The sequence below is a fragment of the Drosophila biarmipes genome, chromosome X, assembly GCF_025231255.1.
Source record: "Drosophila biarmipes strain raj3 chromosome X, RU_DBia_V1.1, whole genome shotgun sequence".
Lineage (NCBI taxonomy): Eukaryota > Metazoa > Arthropoda > Insecta > Diptera > Drosophilidae > Drosophila > Drosophila biarmipes.
The window spans coordinates 19191491-19209006 of record NC_066611.1 but is presented as its reverse complement, the minus strand read 5'-3'; the positions used below and the strand labels follow the sequence as shown (position 1 = coordinate 19209006).

At 52.4% G+C, this 17516-nt stretch overlaps 5 protein-coding genes across 6 annotated transcripts; 2 read left to right on the top strand and 3 right to left on the bottom strand.

Moving 5' to 3' along the window:
- Positions 1–68: 68 nt before the first annotated feature.
- LOC108023268 (uncharacterized) lies at positions 69–1670 on the bottom strand. Its single transcript, XM_017092552.3, has 2 exons — positions 1446–1670; positions 69–938 (listed from the first exon to the last, which is right to left on the bottom strand). Exons 1-2 carry the CDS (start codon positions 1491–1493, stop codon positions 597–599), a joined length of 390 nt encoding a protein of 129 aa, XP_016948041.1. The 5' UTR covers positions 1494–1670; the 3' UTR covers positions 69–596.
- A 1371-nt stretch (positions 1671–3041) lies between these two features.
- Positions 3042–5996, top strand: LOC108023658 (probable methylmalonate-semialdehyde dehydrogenase [acylating], mitochondrial). Its single transcript, XM_017093277.3, has 2 exons — positions 3042–3310; positions 4253–5996. Exons 1-2 carry the CDS (start codon positions 3281–3283, stop codon positions 5783–5785), a joined length of 1563 nt encoding a protein of 520 aa, XP_016948766.1. The 5' UTR covers positions 3042–3280; the 3' UTR covers positions 5786–5996.
- Positions 5997–7456: 1460 nt separating this feature from the next.
- LOC108023733 (ATP-binding cassette sub-family B member 10, mitochondrial) lies at positions 7457–10784 on the bottom strand. The gene is made up of 6 exons (XM_017093371.3): positions 10264–10784; positions 9993–10199; positions 9074–9276; positions 8730–9011; positions 7934–8677; positions 7457–7868 (listed from the first exon to the last, which is right to left on the bottom strand). The coding sequence occupies exons 1-6, from the start codon at positions 10661–10663 to the stop codon at positions 7599–7601; spliced, it is 2106 nt and encodes a 701-aa protein (XP_016948860.1). The 5' UTR covers positions 10664–10784; the 3' UTR covers positions 7457–7598.
- Positions 10785–11034: 250 nt separating this feature from the next.
- Positions 11035–15689, top strand: LOC108023566 (uncharacterized). The gene is made up of 6 exons (XM_017093157.3): positions 11035–11158; positions 11221–13569; positions 13621–14264; positions 14327–14689; positions 14745–15305; positions 15442–15689. Exons 1-6 carry the CDS (start codon positions 11143–11145, stop codon positions 15601–15603), a joined length of 4095 nt encoding a protein of 1364 aa, XP_016948646.1. The 5' UTR covers positions 11035–11142; the 3' UTR covers positions 15604–15689.
- Positions 15309–17415, bottom strand: LOC108023567 (uncharacterized). Of its 2 annotated transcripts, none has more exons than XM_017093158.3 (3): positions 17138–17415; positions 16281–16605; positions 15309–15890 (listed from the first exon to the last, which is right to left on the bottom strand). In XM_017093158.3, the coding sequence occupies exons 1-3, from the start codon at positions 17283–17285 to the stop codon at positions 15827–15829; spliced, it is 537 nt and encodes a 178-aa protein (XP_016948647.1). In that variant the 5' UTR covers positions 17286–17415; the 3' UTR covers positions 15309–15826. The 2 variants fall into 2 exon arrangements, with proteins under 2 accessions (XP_016948647.1, XP_016948648.1); XM_017093159.3 differs by lacking the exon at positions 17138–17415 and adding an exon at positions 16685–16823.
- Between the last annotated feature and the right edge of the window lie 101 nt (positions 17416–17516).

Sequence of the window (17516 nt, the reverse complement as noted above, 5' to 3'; positions counted from 1 at the left end):
GGCGCGCGATCGCCGGCTGGTGGTTTCGAATTTGAAAATAGATATGCGTAAAAAATAGAAACTTCGCCTTCTGTTTGGGCTTCACCTTTATTACGCTAGAATCCAACAAACGAGTCTCCAAACGTGAAACGAACACAAGAATAACCAAAAACAGGTTGCCATTGTGTGTACTGTTTGCTTGGTAGCATTATTTAAAACGTGTCGTATCAAAAACTAGCTCAAAGTACGATTATGTAAGGCAAATTTTGGAAAGTGCATTCAGACATTTCGGTTCGTCGTAAAGTACGCTATTCATCCTACTCTAGAAGTCTGTGTGGGCTGCTCCTCGCACTGTGCCCTGGTCTCCTCCGGTGATCAGGAACCCAGAAGCCCAGAACGCTTGGGTGTGCTTGCAATTGGGTGTCGGTTCTTCGAGTGTGTATATAAGGTATAGGATCTGCTCTCGAGTCTAAATGCCTGGTGTGTGCGTGTGCGTGTGCGCCTGCGATATATAGTTGCACAGTTGATTGCTTCAGATTGGTGTCCCCGTAGTCCCTACTCCGCCGCCCCTTGACACACTTTGTCGGCCCTCCAGCCCGGCAGGCCAATCAATAGGCTCATGGATTATGCATGACGCCCACCCCCTGCTCCGCCGCGGGCTTCTCCGGCTTCTTGCGCCCCTTCTGGGAGCTGGCGATGCGCTGCTTCAGCGTGTGGAACGTCTGCTGCATGCTGCGCATCTGGTAGCGAATGGAGCTGCTGACGTCACGCTGCAGCTGCTGCACCTCGCGAATGTCCTTGCGCAGGTTCTGGTACTCGTTGGTCACCTCGCTCATCGACTCGAGCAGCTCGAGCACCTCCATCTCGTCCATCTGCTCCATCGTCGTCTGCTCGAGGCTGCGCTCCACCGCGTGCAGCTTGTGGGCCATCGTGTAGAGCTGGGTGCCGGCGTTGGCCACCTAGGCACGGGGAGAAATCGGGGTTAGCTATGGGTTGTGCGGGTAAATTCCGGGCAAAAAATAAAAAATAAAAATATATACAGGTACAAAACAAGCTCTCAAAAATGTGTTCTTCATTTTTTAGTAAACAATTCTTAAGGCACTTAATACAATATTTAAATTTAAACTATATTTTTCTATTTAAAATTTGCAATTCTTAGTAACACTTTTAAGAACCTTAAACGAGGATTTTTGTAACGATTTGTAAATCAACTTATTCGATCTGACGTGACTAGAGCCATAAGTTGCCTGGCCGTTACGCATCTTGTTGCCTTTGTAGCCCCCAAGTAGTACAGCATTGCTGCCTGCTTTTGGGCGCCATCCGAAATTAAGTGCCTGCTGATTTATTGTTATGGCCCGCCCCGTAATTGACCCCCTTGAACCCTACAATTTTCTCTCACTGCAGCCGAGTGCCTACGCCACTGCGTTGATAAGTGGCTGTTCATATTTGCTGGTCGATTAACTCACCGATTTTTCCAGGGCGCTGATGTCCTGGTAGCCCGTCGCGGTCTCCATCTTTCCTAGATCCTGGCGCTAGTCTCGGCTTCAGCTTTCTGGCATGACAGCGGGCAGTAAATCAGCGTAGCAATTCCGAACTGCGCAAAATAACAGACTGGCCTGCTGCTGCCAAATTCGGGAGCCTCGGCTGGAGCGCTGGCACACCACTCCAAGCTCTCCGAGCAGAGTGAGCGAGTCCTGCGGGCGTCCTGCTATTTATATGCTCCTGCACACATGTTGGCTTCCGCTTCCGCGAGAGAGCAGGCCAGAGAGCTAGGGATGGCGTTGTATGGCTACTTAAGGCCAGAGCTTTGGGAGTCCCTAAAAGGTCGCCAAAAGTATGCTGATAAAAATGGATCCTACCTGTCCTGTTTAAGTGATTTTTAATCTGCCGATTTCCTATCATGATATCTAGCCATCGATTTTTTAATAACCCTGCAGTAGGTGCTTTTGGAAGCGGTTATATAAAATTGATGACTTTAAAAAACTTTAAAAAATCTATTAAAAAAATTAATTAGTAACCATTGTTTGTTGAGTTAGAAAACCCTTTAAAATGTATTTTTTCTTTTCGCCTCTAGCTATTTAGCGTTGGCATCTCTCCCGAAAGAGAAGAAAGGAGCGCCTAGCGTCCTATTGAAAGTCAAAACAAACAGGCTCCCCAAAAAAGAGAAAGCCAGACAGTTGTGTGCGGTTCCGTGGATTCCGTTTCACTGGATGTGGGGAAAGTACTCTAATTATGTTGACCAGGAAGCGGAAGTCCGAGCGAAAACCTGTTTGCCCCGGCGAAAAGCGAAATTGCTATTTCAATGGGGGAAGCGCCTAGAAGTAGGCAGCGCCACTTCATTCACAATCGCGTCTGCAAGCGCTTTGCCGTTTTTTAGCACATTCGGCGACGGGCTTTGTTTACCGTTACGCTCCCAGGGGACTTCCAGGGTGTTGGGGACATTCAATTAGGCTAATTAACTTCCTCTTGCAACTTAAAGCGAGCCCCTCAACCATTTAATGGGCTTTAGTTTTAGTTTCACTGGCCCAGAAGCCGGCTGACACGTGCCGCGGCACAAAATACATATGTACGTTGATGGAAAAATACACAAATACCGGCACATTGTGTCTTCTATATCCGCGGGTGTTTATAAATACCCAACAAAGATTGTGTCTATCCAGCACCGAAGACGTGATGCGCTTACCACAGGTCAAAAATCAAGTAGTGGTAATATAACATGTAAGATAAGTTATGTTATTTGATTTTTCTTTTGTGCTTTCGTTACTAAAATAATAAATGTATTTATTTTCTCTTTTTTTTTATTTTATAAGATATTTTATTAGTTTATTAGTTGGATTTCGGTATAGTTTTAGGAAATATGGGAATCTGCTTGCTTGGCGCCTTCGTCACCAGCTGATATGCTCTTCCAGCAGGGAAGCGACTGGAAAGACAAGCACCGCAAACAAACCCACATGCACGAACACACACGCACACAACGAGCCCCCACGCCGATAACAGCAACAACAATGGCAGTGCAACAAATACAACAGCTGGTTCGCCAGGTTCTCGAAGGTGTGCGTTCTGTTTGCCGTCGTCGAGCACTTTTCGTCGTCGTGGTCTTCGTTCCCGCCGCCGTACCATCCAGTTTTCCGCCTCGTATATCAACAATCACACCACCACACGCCGTGTAGTATAGGGCGACATACAGGCCCCCACATCGGCATCGGGAAGCGGCGGCTGCGTTCAGTTCTAGCGGAACCACCGTTTGGAGAGCACGCGATCCCCGCCCAGTTCTCAGCTACGTATCCCCCGTATCCCCAAGATGTCCCTGGTCCGTTTGATCGGTGCTGAGGTGAGTGCGGCGGGTGGAAGTCTGGGGATATCCTGGAATACGTACCTCAGGAACAGGGCTTCCAGTGCTGGAAAGCGGCAGCTTCCCGTCTCCCCAAGCACCGCTCCCTGAGCATGTGTGCGTGCCTGACCCTGAACTCTCCAATTGGCAACTCGGTTGCCCCTCTCACTCGCACCCCCATCAATCAGGGGCCAGAACTCTACAAGTGTGCGGGAGAATCGCCAATTGACAACAACACATGTTACGCAACGTTCTGCCAAACCGGGGGAAGAAGAAGCACTGTAGATAAAGCGAAAACAAAAGCGATTATAGCGGGGGATTTGGGGCTGGAGAGTTTGAACTGGCGTGAAATCGCATAAAACGAGATAAGCGGTACAATTCCACGCAAGGCGTGCTATAAAAACGCCTGCCTGCCAGATGGGCCCCGATAAGGTGGGCGTGGACCCCCAGAAGCCCGCCCTCTCGAGGGTTATCAGCGCCCAAAAATAAACCTCACCCCACCAGGGCGTTGAGGTTAGGGCTGGCGATTTGCATCGCAAATCAGAGTCAAGTGCAACAAAGTCAATAAATTGTAGAAGGCGCGAAAGGCTATTCAACTGAGCTTGGTATGTTTTCAAACCGAAAAACAGCAATTTAAGAATCTTGTTAAATAGAATCAAGGTTTCCCCTTATCATAAGATAATGAACTAGCATCACTATCTTTTAGATTGTGAATAAGCCGCCATAAAAAGCAGTGCGCAGGCGCAGCGCCCCCTGCCGGCGCCCCTTCCACGCAGTTCTTATGATTCCCAAGCGCTGATTTCGCGAGGTTTTTTGTTTGCCCAGCCAACTTATTTTATAGATACCATATATCAGTTCCTAAAAAACCATAAAATTTTAAGTATTGGTCATTATCGTGTGATATTTTTACTATACCAAGCTGTATCCCCTTCCACCCGCCAGGCCCGCCAGCTGGCGAAGAGGTCCTACTCCTCGGCCGCTCCCACCACCAAGCTCTTCATCGACGGCAAGTTCGTGGAGTCCAAGACCACGGAGTGGATCGACGTGCACGACCCGGCCACCAACAAGGTGGTGACCCGCGTGCCCAAGGCCACCCAGGCCGAGATGCAGGCGGCCCTCGAGTCGAACAAGAAGGCCTTCCGCTCGTGGAGCAACCAGTCGATCCTCACCCGCCAGCAGGTGATGTTCAAGCTGCAGGCGCTGATCAAGGAGAACATGGGCGAGCTGGCCAAGAACATCACCAAGGAGCAGGGCAAGACCCTGGCCGACGCCGAGGGCGACGTGCTCCGCGGCCTCCAGGTGGTGGAGCACTGCTGCAGCATCCCATCCCTGCAGATGGGCGAGACGGTGGCCAATGTGGCCAGGGACATGGACACCTACTCGCTGGTCCTGCCCCTCGGCGTGACCGCCGGCGTGGCCCCCTTCAACTTCCCGGCCATGATCCCGCTCTGGATGTTCCCGGTGGCCATCACCACGGGCAACACCATGCTGCTGAAGCCGTCGGAGCGTGTGCCCGGCGCCACCATGCTGCTGATGGAGCTGCTCAACGAGGCCGGCTGCCCGCCGGGAGTGGTCAACGTGATCCACGGCCAGCACGACGCGGTCAACTTCATCTGCGACGCGCCCGAGATCAAGGCCGTGTCCTTCGTGGGCTCCGACCAGGCCGGCAAGTACATCTACGAGCGGGCCGGCAAGAACGGCAAGCGGGTGCAGTCCAACATGGGCGCCAAGAACCACGGCGTCATCCTGGGCGATGCCAACAAGGAGAACACCCTCAACCAGCTGGCAGGCGCCGCCTTCGGAGCCGCCGGCCAGCGCTGCATGGCCCTGTCCACGGCCGTCTTCGTGGGCGATGCCCAGTCCTGGATCCCCGATCTCGTCGAGCGCGCCCAGAAGCTGAAGGTGAACGCCGGCCACGTGCCCGGCACGGACGTGGGTCCCGTGATCAGTGCCGCCTCCCGGCAGCGCATCAACGATCTGATCGAGTCCGGGGTGAAGGAGGGAGCCAAGCTCATCCTGGACGGCCGCAAGATCAGCGTGCCCGGCTACGAGGACGGCTACTTCGTGGGACCCACCATCCTGAGCGACGTGACGCCCAGCATGAAGTGCTACACCGAGGAGATCTTCGGCCCCGTGCTGGTCATCCTGAAGGCCGACACCCTGGACGACGCCATCGGCATTGTGAACGCCAATCCCTACGGCAACGGCACCGCCGTCTTCACCACCAACGGCGCGGCCGCCCGCAAGTTCGTCAACGAGATCGACGCCGGCCAGGTGGGCGTCAACGTGCCCATTCCCGTGCCGCTGCCCATGTTCTCCTTCACCGGCACCCGCGGCTCCTTCCGCGGCGACCACCACTTCTACGGCAAGCAGGGCATCAAGTTCTACACCCAGACCAAGACGGTCACCCAGCTGTGGCGCGAGACGGACGTGACCCACACCCAGGCGGCCGTGGCCATGCCCACCATGAAGTAGGCGCCTCCGCGGACGGTCTGGGCGAGATCCCGGCGAGGCCGCTGTTCCACGTATTGAATTTCTGGATGCTTGCACAGGACGTATTTGGGAGCTAGATACAGAGAAATTATTGCATTTATTTTGTGCCTGTTTATTAGACTTAGGATGTTAGAGACCACCAGCGAGCTGGAAGCTGAAATGTAACGATAGCAATAAATGTTTGAAATGTAAAGGTGTTTTTGAAGCTGTTGGGATTGATTCCAAGTGTGGTTCTAGCCAGCACGACCAATTCTCCTATTCATATTTCGTTTTAAAGGATATTTATTAACGATTCAACAATGTTTATGGAGAAGCCTTTCGAAGAGGGGTTTCTTTAAATAATCTAAGCATTTTAGCTTTTCCCTTAACAAGACTTTTAAAACTGTTTAAAAAATTCTTAAAATATTTTCCCAAACTTTAATCCCGAATGCAGAATATACTTCATTCAAAAAACTGTTCAAAATGGGGTTCTTACACTGTTTAAATTATTTTTAACTTCTTTTATCAAGACTTAAAGGTGTTTTTTTTAAAACCATTTCTCTTATAAATGATTTTTAATTTAAAATACCTCGAATTTTTTAATTTTTAAAATACTTAGAACGATTTACCGAACGTTAATCCCTAAATTCATAAAATATTTACTTTAGAAACGTGCGACTTATAAAAAATCATTTAAAAAGCGGGTTTATATATGGTTTAAAGTGTTTTTAAGTTATTTTATCAAGACTTAATAGATTGTTTTTTAAAGGCATTTTCCTATTAGTAATTTTTCTGAAAAATAAAGACTTTAAATTTTTTTTATTTAATCTTAAATAATATTTTAACGAACTTATATACCTTTATTTGTCCTTAGGAAATGTCCAAGACAATAAATAAAACTGGCTAAAATTGGTTTCTTATAAATGGTTTCAGGTATTTGAAATTTGTTTCTAAAAAGACTTATGGAACTGTTTTTTTAATACTTTAAATTATAATAAAACGATCTTTAATCCGACCTCAATATTAGGTAAACCGACATAAATCTCTAAATATTGTCTATTTTAGAATATATAATTTCATTAGCTTAATTTTTTTAATTTTTAATAATATTTAAACGAATTTAAATCCTTAAAGCAGGTCCAAGATAATAAATAAAACTAAATAAAATTGAATGGTTTCAGGTATTTGAATTTTTTTTTAAAAAGACCTTTGAAACTGTGTTTTTTTAATATTTTAAAGTATAATAAAACGAACTTTAATCCATACTTCAATATTAGTTAAACTAACTTAAATCCCTAAATATTCAAAACATATATACCTTCACTAATTTTTTTTTAAATTTTTAATAATATTTAAAGGAACCTAAATCCGTTATTCGTCCTCAAGCCATGTCCCAGATAATGAATAGAACTAAATTAAATTGGTTTCCCATAAATGGCTTCAGGTATTTGAAAATTTCCTCTAGAGAGACATATAAAACTAAGCTTTCTCCTTTTTAATAATTAAAATTATAAAAAGCAAACCTAAGTCCCTACCTGAGTAATCGTTAAACCAACTCAAATCCCTAACTATGGTCTGCTCCAAAATACATATTATCAGACTACCTCCATAGGAAATAGTTTGCTCACCTCTCCGTGCACTCCATCCGATTTCCGCAGAAAAGACACGCCCATCTTCAACAAGGGTCAATCGTGTGTATTGTACAAAGAAATAAAAACATTTGGTTTTTGAACACATAGCACCGCAACAGTTGCACCATCTTAAGTCGTCTACTCCGCCTAGTCTAAGCCCCGCTCCCACGTCGCTCCTGCGTCCCTCAGTCCCGCCCGGCGAAGGCCTGGCTGGCCACCAGCTCCCGGAAGACGCCCTCCTCGATGCCCATCAGCTCGTTGTAGCTGCCCTGCTCCACGATCTTGCCCTCGCTCAGGACGGCGATCTGGTCCGCGTTGCGGATCGTGCTCAGTCGGTGGGCAATGGTCAACACGGTGCGCCCCTGGACAAGATTGTCCAAGGCGTTCTGCACCAGGTTCTCCGAGACGGCGTCCAGCGCACTGGTGGCCTCGTCGAGGATCAGGATGGCGGGGTTCTGGAAGAGTTACAAGTGCGTTGGGTGAGTAAGCATCCTGACCACGAACTCCAGGCCGTCCTCACCTTGATGAGCGCCCTGGCAATCGCCACTCGCTGCTTCTGCCCGCCACTCAGCATCATGCCCCGCTGGCCGACGAGCGTGTCCAGGCCATCCGGCAGTTGGTCCGTGAACTGGCCGACGTTCGCCTCTGCCACGACCCGCTGCAGCTGCTCCTCGCTCGGCGTCTCGCCGGGATTGGCGCCGTACAGGATGTTCTCGCGGATCGAGCAGGAGAAGAGCACCGGCTCCTGGCTGACAGCGCCAATGTTGTTCCGCAGCCACTGCGGATTCACCGTCCGCAGATCCACGCCGTCCAGCTGGACGGCGCCCGCCTGCGGATCGTACAGTCGGAGCATCAGCAGGGCTATCGTTGTCTTCCCGGACCCGGAGCGGCCCACCACCGCCGTGGTCTTGCCCGGCATCAGGTTCAACGAGAAGTCGGAGAGCACCGCGGACTCCGGACGCGTGGGAAACGTGAAGTAGACGTTCCGGAAGCCCACCTCGCCCACCGGCTTCTCCAGCGGCACGATGCCCTTGTCAATGGGTATCGTGCACTCCCTGTCCAGGATCTCCCAGATGCGCTCCGCCGCGCCAACGCCCTTGTTCAGCTGGCTGTAGAAGTTGGACAGCCCGTTCATCGAGATGGCCACGTAGCCGGCGTACAGCATGAAGGCCGTGAGGGCGCCGATGGTCAGCGAGTCCTGCAGGACCAAGGTGCCGCCATACCACAGCACGGATATGATGATGAAGTTGCCGCAGAAGCCAGTCTGAAAAGAGGGATGGTAAGGGTTTGCATCACTCAAATGGCAAGCCACTGACCAGTCCAAAGAAGATGGCCCGGGCACGCGTCTCCTTGTAGCCAATCTGCAGAGCCTCGTCCAGCAGGCCGTCGAAGGCGGCCACTTCCTGCTGCTCACGGCAGAAGGTCTTCACCGTCTTCACGTTGCCGAAGCGCTCCTCCGCGTACTTCATGATCTCCGCGTACTTGTCCAGCTCCGACTTGGTGATGCGCCGCACATAGCGTCCGTAGACAATGGCCATGCCCGCCATGGCGGGCACCACCAGGGCACTCACGGCCGCCAGCTGGGGCGAGGTGTAGATCTGCAAGGGAAGCCCTGGATTAGGCGGATGTCTGCGCCATGAGATCGCCATCGTGGTCATACCATCATGCCCGTGCCGACGCCAATCATGGCCACGGAGCGCAGGCCGTCGGAGACGTTCTGGCTGAGCGACGTGCCCACCATGTAGGTGTCGTTGCTCAGCCGGTTGACCAGCTCGCCGCTGCCCTTGGTGTCGAACCAGCCCACCTCCTGCATCAGCATGGACCTGTACAGCCGGGATCGCAGGTTGCGCACTATGCGGAGGGCTGGAAGGGGAGGAAACGTGTATTAGTTCGGGTAGTTTGTGATCCACATCTCACTCATTGTATCACTAAAACAAGTTCCTCTGACGACGTGACGTCATAAGCCCGCTCTGCTCCTCCTCCGCCGCGGCCGCTATAATTCCCAAGTGCAAGTTCCGCGAGCGGTGCGTATAAAAAGCGCCCGCCTGTGTCGTCTGCCGGCGGTCGAGCGCCTCACAGTTCCCAAGGGTTGGCCACGTCCCCGCCTAATTGTGGCACCAAATTAAACCGGTGTTTCTGCATCAAACCCCGATGTTCCCACATCAAAAACCAATGTTTCTACATTACAAACAAACAAACAAACAAAGAAATCAATTCAACAATTGAAGCTACTAAATCCAGCAATGGAAGATAATAAACTGTGTGGTTAGCACTTGGTTGATGGCGTTTGTCGTCCTCCAAGTGATCGCTATTTTGCACTTTTGCTCTCAAGAAGCCACTTTAAGTCCTACCTAGTTGGTGATGATTATTTTTGTTCAACAAATTAAAGCTAATATATTATTGCTATTATTTCTATCTATAATAATAACAATGTTAGTAAAAGAAGGGGCGCTGAAGAGGATTTAAATCCATAGTTCTCATGCCTAAGTTAAATAGGACCCTAGGAAAACCAGAAAAGGAACTACATTCTCCCCAGCACTATTGATTTTCTGACCAGTTCCAGGGTCACGCACACTCACCCGCATTCCCGAACAGGTGGACTCGGGCAAAGTTGGCGAAGCCGCCCAGCACGAAGACGGCGAAGAGCAGCATGGAGTACTCGCTCAGCTTGGCCATGGCGGCGCTGTCCAGGCCCGATTTGTTGAAGACCACATCGATGACCTTGCCCAGGAACAGGGGCACCGACATGGTGATGGCCGAGGAGACCACCAGGCAGCCAATGCCCGCTGGTGGGAGCAGAAAGGGGTTAGGAATCGGGCTGAGCGCAGAAGGTATGTCAGTGATAGCCACCTGAGAGCACCCATTTCTCCGACCTGGTCAGGCTGAGCAGGCGGCCGTACTGGGATCTGGCCATCTTCACCGGCGCGGCTCCGCTGACTGGAGGCACTGCGTCCGCCTTGGCATTCCTGGCCAACCACTTGCTGCTCTGGGCGAAGCCGCGTCGCATGCACCACCACGGCATGCGGAGCGCCTGCAGCAGCTGGGGCCTGGGGGTGTGCGCGGGGCCGGAGGGTGTGGCCAGCGGTGGGTGGGGTCCGGGCGGCGGGGTGGTCCTGGCTGGCAGGGCCGAGCGTCGGTGGAGGCACCTGCCCAGGTGGTGGTTATGTGATGCGGGCGACCGGATCTGGCTGATTTGCGTGACCCGGCGAGTCGTGCAGCCGTGTGTCAGCCTCGTGCAGTTCAACAGCATTGTGATTCCTGTCTCATTCAGAAATTTGGGCAAAACCAGAAGAGATTTTGAAACGAATTCCAACTGAGGAAAAAAACAACAAAACGAATTCCCAGCGGCGCTCTTCCTCTTCCTCGCAGGTGGGACGATCAGCTGTGGCGGCAGCGCCTGGGGGCTGGCTAGAAAAAAGCTAAAAAGGCTTGAAAAGAGGAAAAGGTACCTAGTGCATTAGGTACACACATCAATGTAGTCATTTGTCAGATGTAGTATTTAATTTAATAATTAAATATTTAGTTCATAAATGGAAAAAATAAAAAGTGAAAGCATAAAAATATTTTTCTTCTCCCCCAAAAGCTTTAAAATTTGGCTTGAATACAGAAATAGCTGACACCGTACACATGTAACTTATCGATAGCTCCGATGAACCCTCTATCGGTCATCGATGCTTGTTTGGTTTTTATTCCGCACGTGCGTTTGAATTCCACCTGGACGAGGCGATCATGGACACCGGCGAAGGTGAGTGCAGGGCAGGAGCGAGCCCCCGACCAGCGAAGTAACCCCTCTCCGGCCATCCGCAGAGCTGAAGTCCTGGCTGGCTGACAAGAGCAAAGCGTACCCGGCACGTGTTGACTTCGCCCTGAAGGTCTGGCAGTCCGTGGAGTTTCCCTATCCCAGCAAGTACGAGATCATCACCGAATGGCTGGCAGCCTCCCTGGGCAAGAGCAAGGAACCGCTGCCCACCCAGCTGCTGGGGGACTTCCTGAAGCTGAGGGCGCAGCCCGGCTGGGTCGCCTCGGCAATCAAGGACCAGCTTATCTGCACGCTGTTTCAGGTGGTCTCCCGGCCTGAGAATGCCAACGAGGCGGCGCTGGAACTCCTGCCGCTGGCCCTCAACTGCGAGCTGCTCCAGGATGCCCTGCGATCGAGCGTCGAGGCGCTAACCCACTGCTTTGGCACCCTGTTCGAGTCCCACCAGCGCTGCGTGCAGCTCCGCCAGGATAACAGGGGTGGCGATCAGGGCCAGGAGCACTGGGATGCAGAGTTCCTGGTCCCTGTGATCAAGCAGCTGGCCGAGATTGCCCGCCGCTCTCAGAGTCCCGAGCAGCTGCTCAAGGAGTACGATGCGAAGACAGTGCGTCCGCTGGTGGAGCTGCTCCTCAGCCTGAAGTCGTCCTGCTTGCAGGAGCTGGTCGAGCTGGAAAAGCAACTCAATGCTCCGTTCAACGCCGAGCGCATTCAGGAGCAGCCGCTTCACGTCAGCCTGCTGCTCTTGGAGGCCGCTATCCTCAACAACCGCCACCAAACAACTGAGCTGGAAACGATCGTGGACGTGGTCTTCGGCGCTGGCAAGGAGTCCGCGTCATCGCTTCCCCTGGCCACCTACTTGCTGATGTCGCTGCAAAAACACGACATACCCCTGCCCAAGTTCGAGTTCGTTTCCACCGAGCTGCTCGAGCTGGTGCGCCAGTACAAAAAGTCGCATCTGAAGGAGATTTTGTGCCTACTCTGCTCTGCGCTGCGCCTGAATCCCCTCCTGCTGGAGCAGAGCGTCTACCAGATCACCGTTTGGCTGCTCACAATCGCCAAGGAGACTGCCGAGGAGGAGGAGCTGTACTCCGAGTATCTGGTCCTGCTGCTGGACATGTTCCGTCGCCTCAGTCGCGCGGAACGCTTCATCATGAACCTGCTGAAGGCCCTTAAGGAGTGGCTGGGAAAGTATCCCCTGGAGATTACCCACAAGGAAGCCAAGAAGCGGCGACTGCAGGAAACTTCACTTGAGGACAAGGAGAAGCAGGCAGAGAAGCACTTCCTGAGCCTCATTTTCACCAGAGCCCCCTTGGCAGCCGCTCCCTCAGCCAACGATGCCTTCAAGCAGCTGTCCCAAACCTGGCCAAGTCATTCCGCCGGCGTGGCCTTCACTCGCCTGGTGAGCAACCTGATGACCAAGCCGTCGCTGGTGATTTGGAAGACCCTGTTGCATTCCTTTGTGGAGCTGCTGGAGGAGGACCAGCCGCAAGGTGTGCGGCCGGAGAACCTGGACTTTGCCCGTGAGCTGCATGCTGCGCTGCTCTGTCAGTACCTCAATGGCACTCGGCTGGCGGAGCAGGTGCACCTACATCAGGTGCAGGTGGAGCAGCAGCTGCAGCACACTTCCCAGGTGCTGGAGCAGTTTGGACGGCTCCTGCTGAGCCAGGAGCACAATCGCCGGCTGATGAATGCCTTTCTGGAGTGCACGGAGCGGGCCAGTGGCCTCGAGCTGCTCCTAAAGCACTACTGGCCAGACGGTTTCCCCGCCAGCCAAAGGCCCCTGCAGCTGAGGGGCTTTCTGCCCACCGCCGAGTGGACGCTGATCCAGCAGAGAGTGCACAACTTCGGCAAGAGCTCCTGCCGCCAGCGGTTGCAGCGCTTGGAGCTGCAGCTGGCGGAGAGTGGCTGGCTGTTGCAGGATCAAAGGGGCGCCAAGTGCAGCGATGCCCTGGCCGAACTGGTGGCCCCTCAGCAGCTGTTCCGGCTGTCCAGGCCACAGAAACAGCTGCGTTTGCATCAAAGGAAGCTGGATCAGGACTTGGACTCCCACCTGGAGGATTCGGAGTGCGTGGAGCTGATCGCCCTGCAGCTGCTCAAGGAGTACGGAGCAGCGGCCAAGGAGTTCAAGGCCAAGGGATCGCTGTTGGTCAAACTGAAGCTGGAGGAGACGGTGGAGGAGGCCTCCTTGATGGCATTCGTGAGGGAGAAGACCGCGGTCGAAAAGGAGTTGCAGTTGCCTGCGGCCCAGGAGCTGGTGGAGTCACTGCAGCGCTTGCCGCTGGCCCAGTTGCCCACCAACATACGCTCGCGCCTCTGGCTGGTGATCTTCGTCCTATACAGGGATCTCAGTCGTAGCCAGCAGGAGGAGCAGACCAACCAGGTCCTAGAGCTGCTGATAGGTAAGGGATCTTACGTTAACTTAGACTTACACTAATAAATTCCCCTTGCAGATCTTATGCACTTCGGTCACCCGCTGCCCATCTGCAGCTACTTTCCGCAGCTTAGCGAGCTGCTCCACCTAATCCCCACCAGCTCGACGACGGGTTGGAGCTTCTACGAGACACTCTTCGCCCGCTGCATACGACGCCAAGGTGCCGGCAGCGAGGCATTCCTGGCCAGCTGCACGGAACACCTCAAGGAGCAACTGGCCGCCAGCAAGTTGCAGCCGGAGCAGTGTCGCCTCTTGCTGCTGGCCATCGAAACGCTGTCGAGTATGACTGGCGTGCAAGGCCGCAAGATGCAGCGCCAACTGCAGCCACTCATCGAGGTCTACGGCGCCATGGTTGCCCACAAGTTCCGCTCCAAGAAGAAGGAGGCCGCCGCGTACAAGGAGTTCGTGGACAGCACTCTGTCGGGCTATGCCACCTACGTGAGCAGCTGCATCAACCGCGTGGCCAGGCAGGAGCGGGAAAGGGAGCAGCAGGAGAAGGAGCAGGAGGAAGCCGCGGGGGAGGAGCAGGAACCAGGCAAGAAGAGGAAAAAGAAGGACAAACATAAGGCAAGGACTGAAGCGGAGCATAAGGAAGGTGAAAGCGAGCTGCAACCCATCGACGAGAACTTCCGACGCATCTGCAAGATCTACATTGGCCACTCGGTGGGTTTACTTTTACGCTAAGAGTTATATAAATACAGATCTAATCCGCTAATCTTCACCAGCTCAACTACCGCAATGCCCACGCCATCCGCCTGCTGAACGTGGCCCTCACCCATCGCCAGCGCTTGCACCTGGACCCGGACGAGATCGAGTTCGTGCTGAGCAGCTATTGGCGGCAACTGAACGCGGACATTGAGGCGGGCGACTTCTCCACCAGCTCGGCCCTGGACTGCCTGGAGCCCGCCATCAAGCTGATTATCGGCTACAAGACCAACGAGGACTTCCTGCTGCTCCTGCGCCGCCTCTCCGCGCAGGTGGAGCAGATGCAGCGCCCCGAGACGCCCGCCCAGCACAAGGCGCTGCAGAATGTGCTCACCCTGCTGGCCCTCTTTGCCAAGTGCTCGCTGAGCAGTGTCAAGGGAGCGGTAAGTGTTCCAAGGTTATCGTCCTCTGCCTCCTGGCTGAAACCCTCTTCCCCAGATGCTCAACGAGCACTTCGAGCTGATCAGCGTGAGTGCGGCTCTGCGTCTGCCGGAACCCAAGGACCCTGCCTACCGAGGTCACGCCCTCCGCCTGCTGGAGGCCCAGCGCAACCTGGCCGGGAACCGCATGGTTCCGCTCACGGGGGAGACTCTGGACTGCCTGCTCGGCAGCATGCTTGACGTGAACATCAAGCACCTGATCAGCCACGGCGGCAGTTGGCAGGACTTCGTGGACCTGTACGGCGCGCTCACCGACAACCTGGTGGTGCTGCTGAAGCAGCACGGCAACCTGATGTCCGACCGCGCCGCCCAGCTGAGTGCTCTGTGCCAGGACCTGGTCCAAGCCGTCGTTGGCTATCGGGCGGAGCGCAAGCAGACGCAGGACATCAGCGAGACGGAGCTGGACGGCCTGGCGGACCTGGGTCTGAAGCTGGCCACTGTCATGGCCACGGTGGCCACCACCCAGGCGCTGGCCGTGAAGCGGGTGGCGCCCTTCCTGCTCATCTTCACCATCCGCCAGATGGTGGCCACTGAGCGGCCCACCACACTGTTCGAAAAGGTATTTCTTCACTTTTCTAAGAGTAAATTTATTCAGTTCATTCCGCAGTTAGTTCAACTAACGCAGTTCTGCTTAGTTTTATGAGGAACACATTTGGCACACTACTTTAATCTTAACAATACTTTCTCCTCTGCAGGTCAAGGTCCACATAGTGCGCGTGTGCCACGAGCTGATCGGGATCTGCGACCACCGCGCCGGACACTTCATCCTGCGCTCCAGCAGCGAGGCGGGCGCCAGGATGTACGAGAGCTTGGTGAAGGAGCACGAGAAGTACCACAAGTTCAGGGGCAAGGTGTAGAGTACCGGACACCGAGATGTTTATTTTTTTTTTGTATTTGTGGAAAATTTGCCTCTTCGAAAAAATATATAAAAACTACAGACCTATGTGTTTTTGAGTTGTGCCGAATTTGTACTCATTCAGAACTTAAAATTTAACGAGCACCAACATTCCTTTGTGACGCGTGACTGTGTGAGAATGGCTGCAGCTTTCTGGATGGCGAGGACCCTTGGCCAGGAGGTCCCTAGGTGCAGAACATCTGGCAGCCCTCGCACAGCGGATCCTCGGCTTCCGCAGGACGATTACCACTGGAAAAGGGAGGATTTAAAACAAATTCATATCAAATAACTCCAAATTTGGGCTAAACAATTTGAAAATTACAATAAATCGATGGAGTAAAGGCGTTGTAAATCAGAAATGATTAGTTACTCTATGTTCTATGCAAAAGTGAAAGCGAATTCCATAAATGTATGATCTTATATAGATGATTTAGGGTTTTGCATCAAATGTTGGATTATTAGACCTAAAATGCGGACTAATCAATATAAAATCGATAGAATTAATGCTATTTTATGCAAAATGGTGGAAATTCCCTAGTTCCTAGGTAAAAACCAACATAAATCTAAACAATTGATGAGTTATGTTGTTGTTCCATGCCAAATAGAGTGGACCATCGATACTGCTAGCCTAAGACTTACAACAATGTGACGCAGCTGCGGCATATGAACTTCGAGCACTCGCCGCAGGAATAGCCGCACTCCTCGCAGAGGTCCATGGTGCAGTTGACGCAGATGTCGTGGATGAGGGTTGGGCGCTGGCAACAGCGGGATTTGTGGCGCTCCAGGCGCGGGTTGGACAAGTCGGCTCGCAGGTTGCGCAGCAGGATGGTGCCGTCGCCCAGCAGCTGGTACTGCTCGCAGAGGGCGGGCTGCTCCTGGCCCTGGCCCACTCCGCCCGAGGGGTTCTGGCCCTGGCCCTGTCCGCCGCCGGCTGCACCGTCGAAAAGCATTTTGGTTGTTTTCTCTGCGGGATGGGAAAGGAGGCGATTAGTGGAGGCGCCAGAATGCCTGACAGACCGCGGGATCACTGGAGGAATACTTACTTTTTCTGTTCGAGCTCAAAATAAAAATCACTTAAGACAGCTAACAATTTTGAGAGAACTGAATATGTCAACCAGTTAATTTCAAAGCCTGCTAACCTTTCGGAACTGGGATCCTAAAACCAGGGATCCACTTGAAAAGCGAAATGTGATGGGAAAGGAAAAGCGTTTGAAGAGCAAAGTGTTAAAAAAATAATGTTAAGGGCTGGAGACCATTTGGAATTTAAAAAAATATATATACCTTCTGTGAAAGCTAAAAATACAAAGTTCCAAAGCACAGAAAAGGTAATTCAATTCATCCTAATATAATATAATAGTCTATATAAGACGGGGATCCGAGCTTTCCAATGGGAGTTCCTTCCCGGCAAAACCCTCCCGAAGCCTCAACTGATGGTTCCCGGGCGAGGAGCACGTACCAGGACCCGGGTGCCCCGGCAATCCCTCCCAGAAACTCACCGTGCACCTCCTTCATCTTCTGCGGGTTGCGCGCGTCGCTCATCTTCTGGTTCACCCAGACCTTCCGCTGGGTGAGGTTGTTGTTGGCGTCGTCGTCGTCCGCCGAGCGCGATCGCTTGACCGCCTGTCGCTGGACCACGCCTTCCATTGCAAACCAACGATGGGCTGATGACAGTGCCGAATCCCTAAATCCTGCTTTTCACCCAATTTTTCATTGGAATTTAAGCGGAATTCCAGTTATTTTTTTATCCCGTTTGCACCATTAGAGGTGGATCATAGTGTTGACAATCGAAGCCGCCGATGCCTTCGTGATCGATGTTCGATAACACCTGAGCGAAAATTCAAATTCAAACTGAGTAAAATCCTAAGATTTTGTATT

Coding starts and splice junctions, on each gene's coding strand:
- LOC108023567 (XM_017093158.3), bottom strand. CDS start 17,285: ATGGAAGGCGTGGTCCAGCGACAGGCGGTCAAGCGATCGCGCTCGGCG. Junction 16,606..17,137: donor GAAGATGAAGGAGGTGCACG/GTGAGTTTCTGG, acceptor CCCATCCCGCAG/AGAAAACAACCAAAATGCTT. Junction 15,891..16,280: donor CGCAGCTGCGTCACATTGTT/GTAAGTCTTAGG, acceptor TCCCTTTTCCAG/TGGTAATCGTCCTGCGGAAG.
- LOC108023566 (XM_017093157.3), top strand. Junction 13,570..13,620: donor GGTCCTAGAGCTGCTGATAG/GTAAGGGATCTT, acceptor TTCCCCTTGCAG/ATCTTATGCACTTCGGTCAC. Junction 14,265..14,326: donor AGATCTACATTGGCCACTCG/GTGGGTTTACTT, acceptor AATCTTCACCAG/CTCAACTACCGCAATGCCCA.
- LOC108023268 (XM_017092552.3), bottom strand. CDS start 1,493: ATGGAGACCGCGACGGGCTACCAGGACATCAGCGCCCTGGAAAAATCG. Junction 939..1,445: donor TCAGCGCCCTGGAAAAATCG/GTGAGTTAATCG, acceptor CCCCGTGCCTAG/GTGGCCAACGCCGGCACCCA.
- LOC108023733 (XM_017093371.3), bottom strand. CDS start 10,663: ATGCTGTTGAACTGCACGAGGCTGACACACGGCTGCACGACTCGCCGG. Junction 9,277..9,992: donor CCACCTGTTCGGGAATGCGG/GTGAGTGTGCGT, acceptor CTCCCCTTCCAG/CCCTCCGCATAGTGCGCAAC. Junction 8,678..8,729: donor GGGCCATCTTCTTTGGACTG/GTCAGTGGCTTG, acceptor CCCTCTTTTCAG/ACTGGCTTCTGCGGCAACTT.
- LOC108023658 (XM_017093277.3), top strand. CDS start 3,281: ATGTCCCTGGTCCGTTTGATCGGTGCTGAG. Junction 3,311..4,252: donor TCCGTTTGATCGGTGCTGAG/GTGAGTGCGGCG, acceptor TCCACCCGCCAG/GCCCGCCAGCTGGCGAAGAG.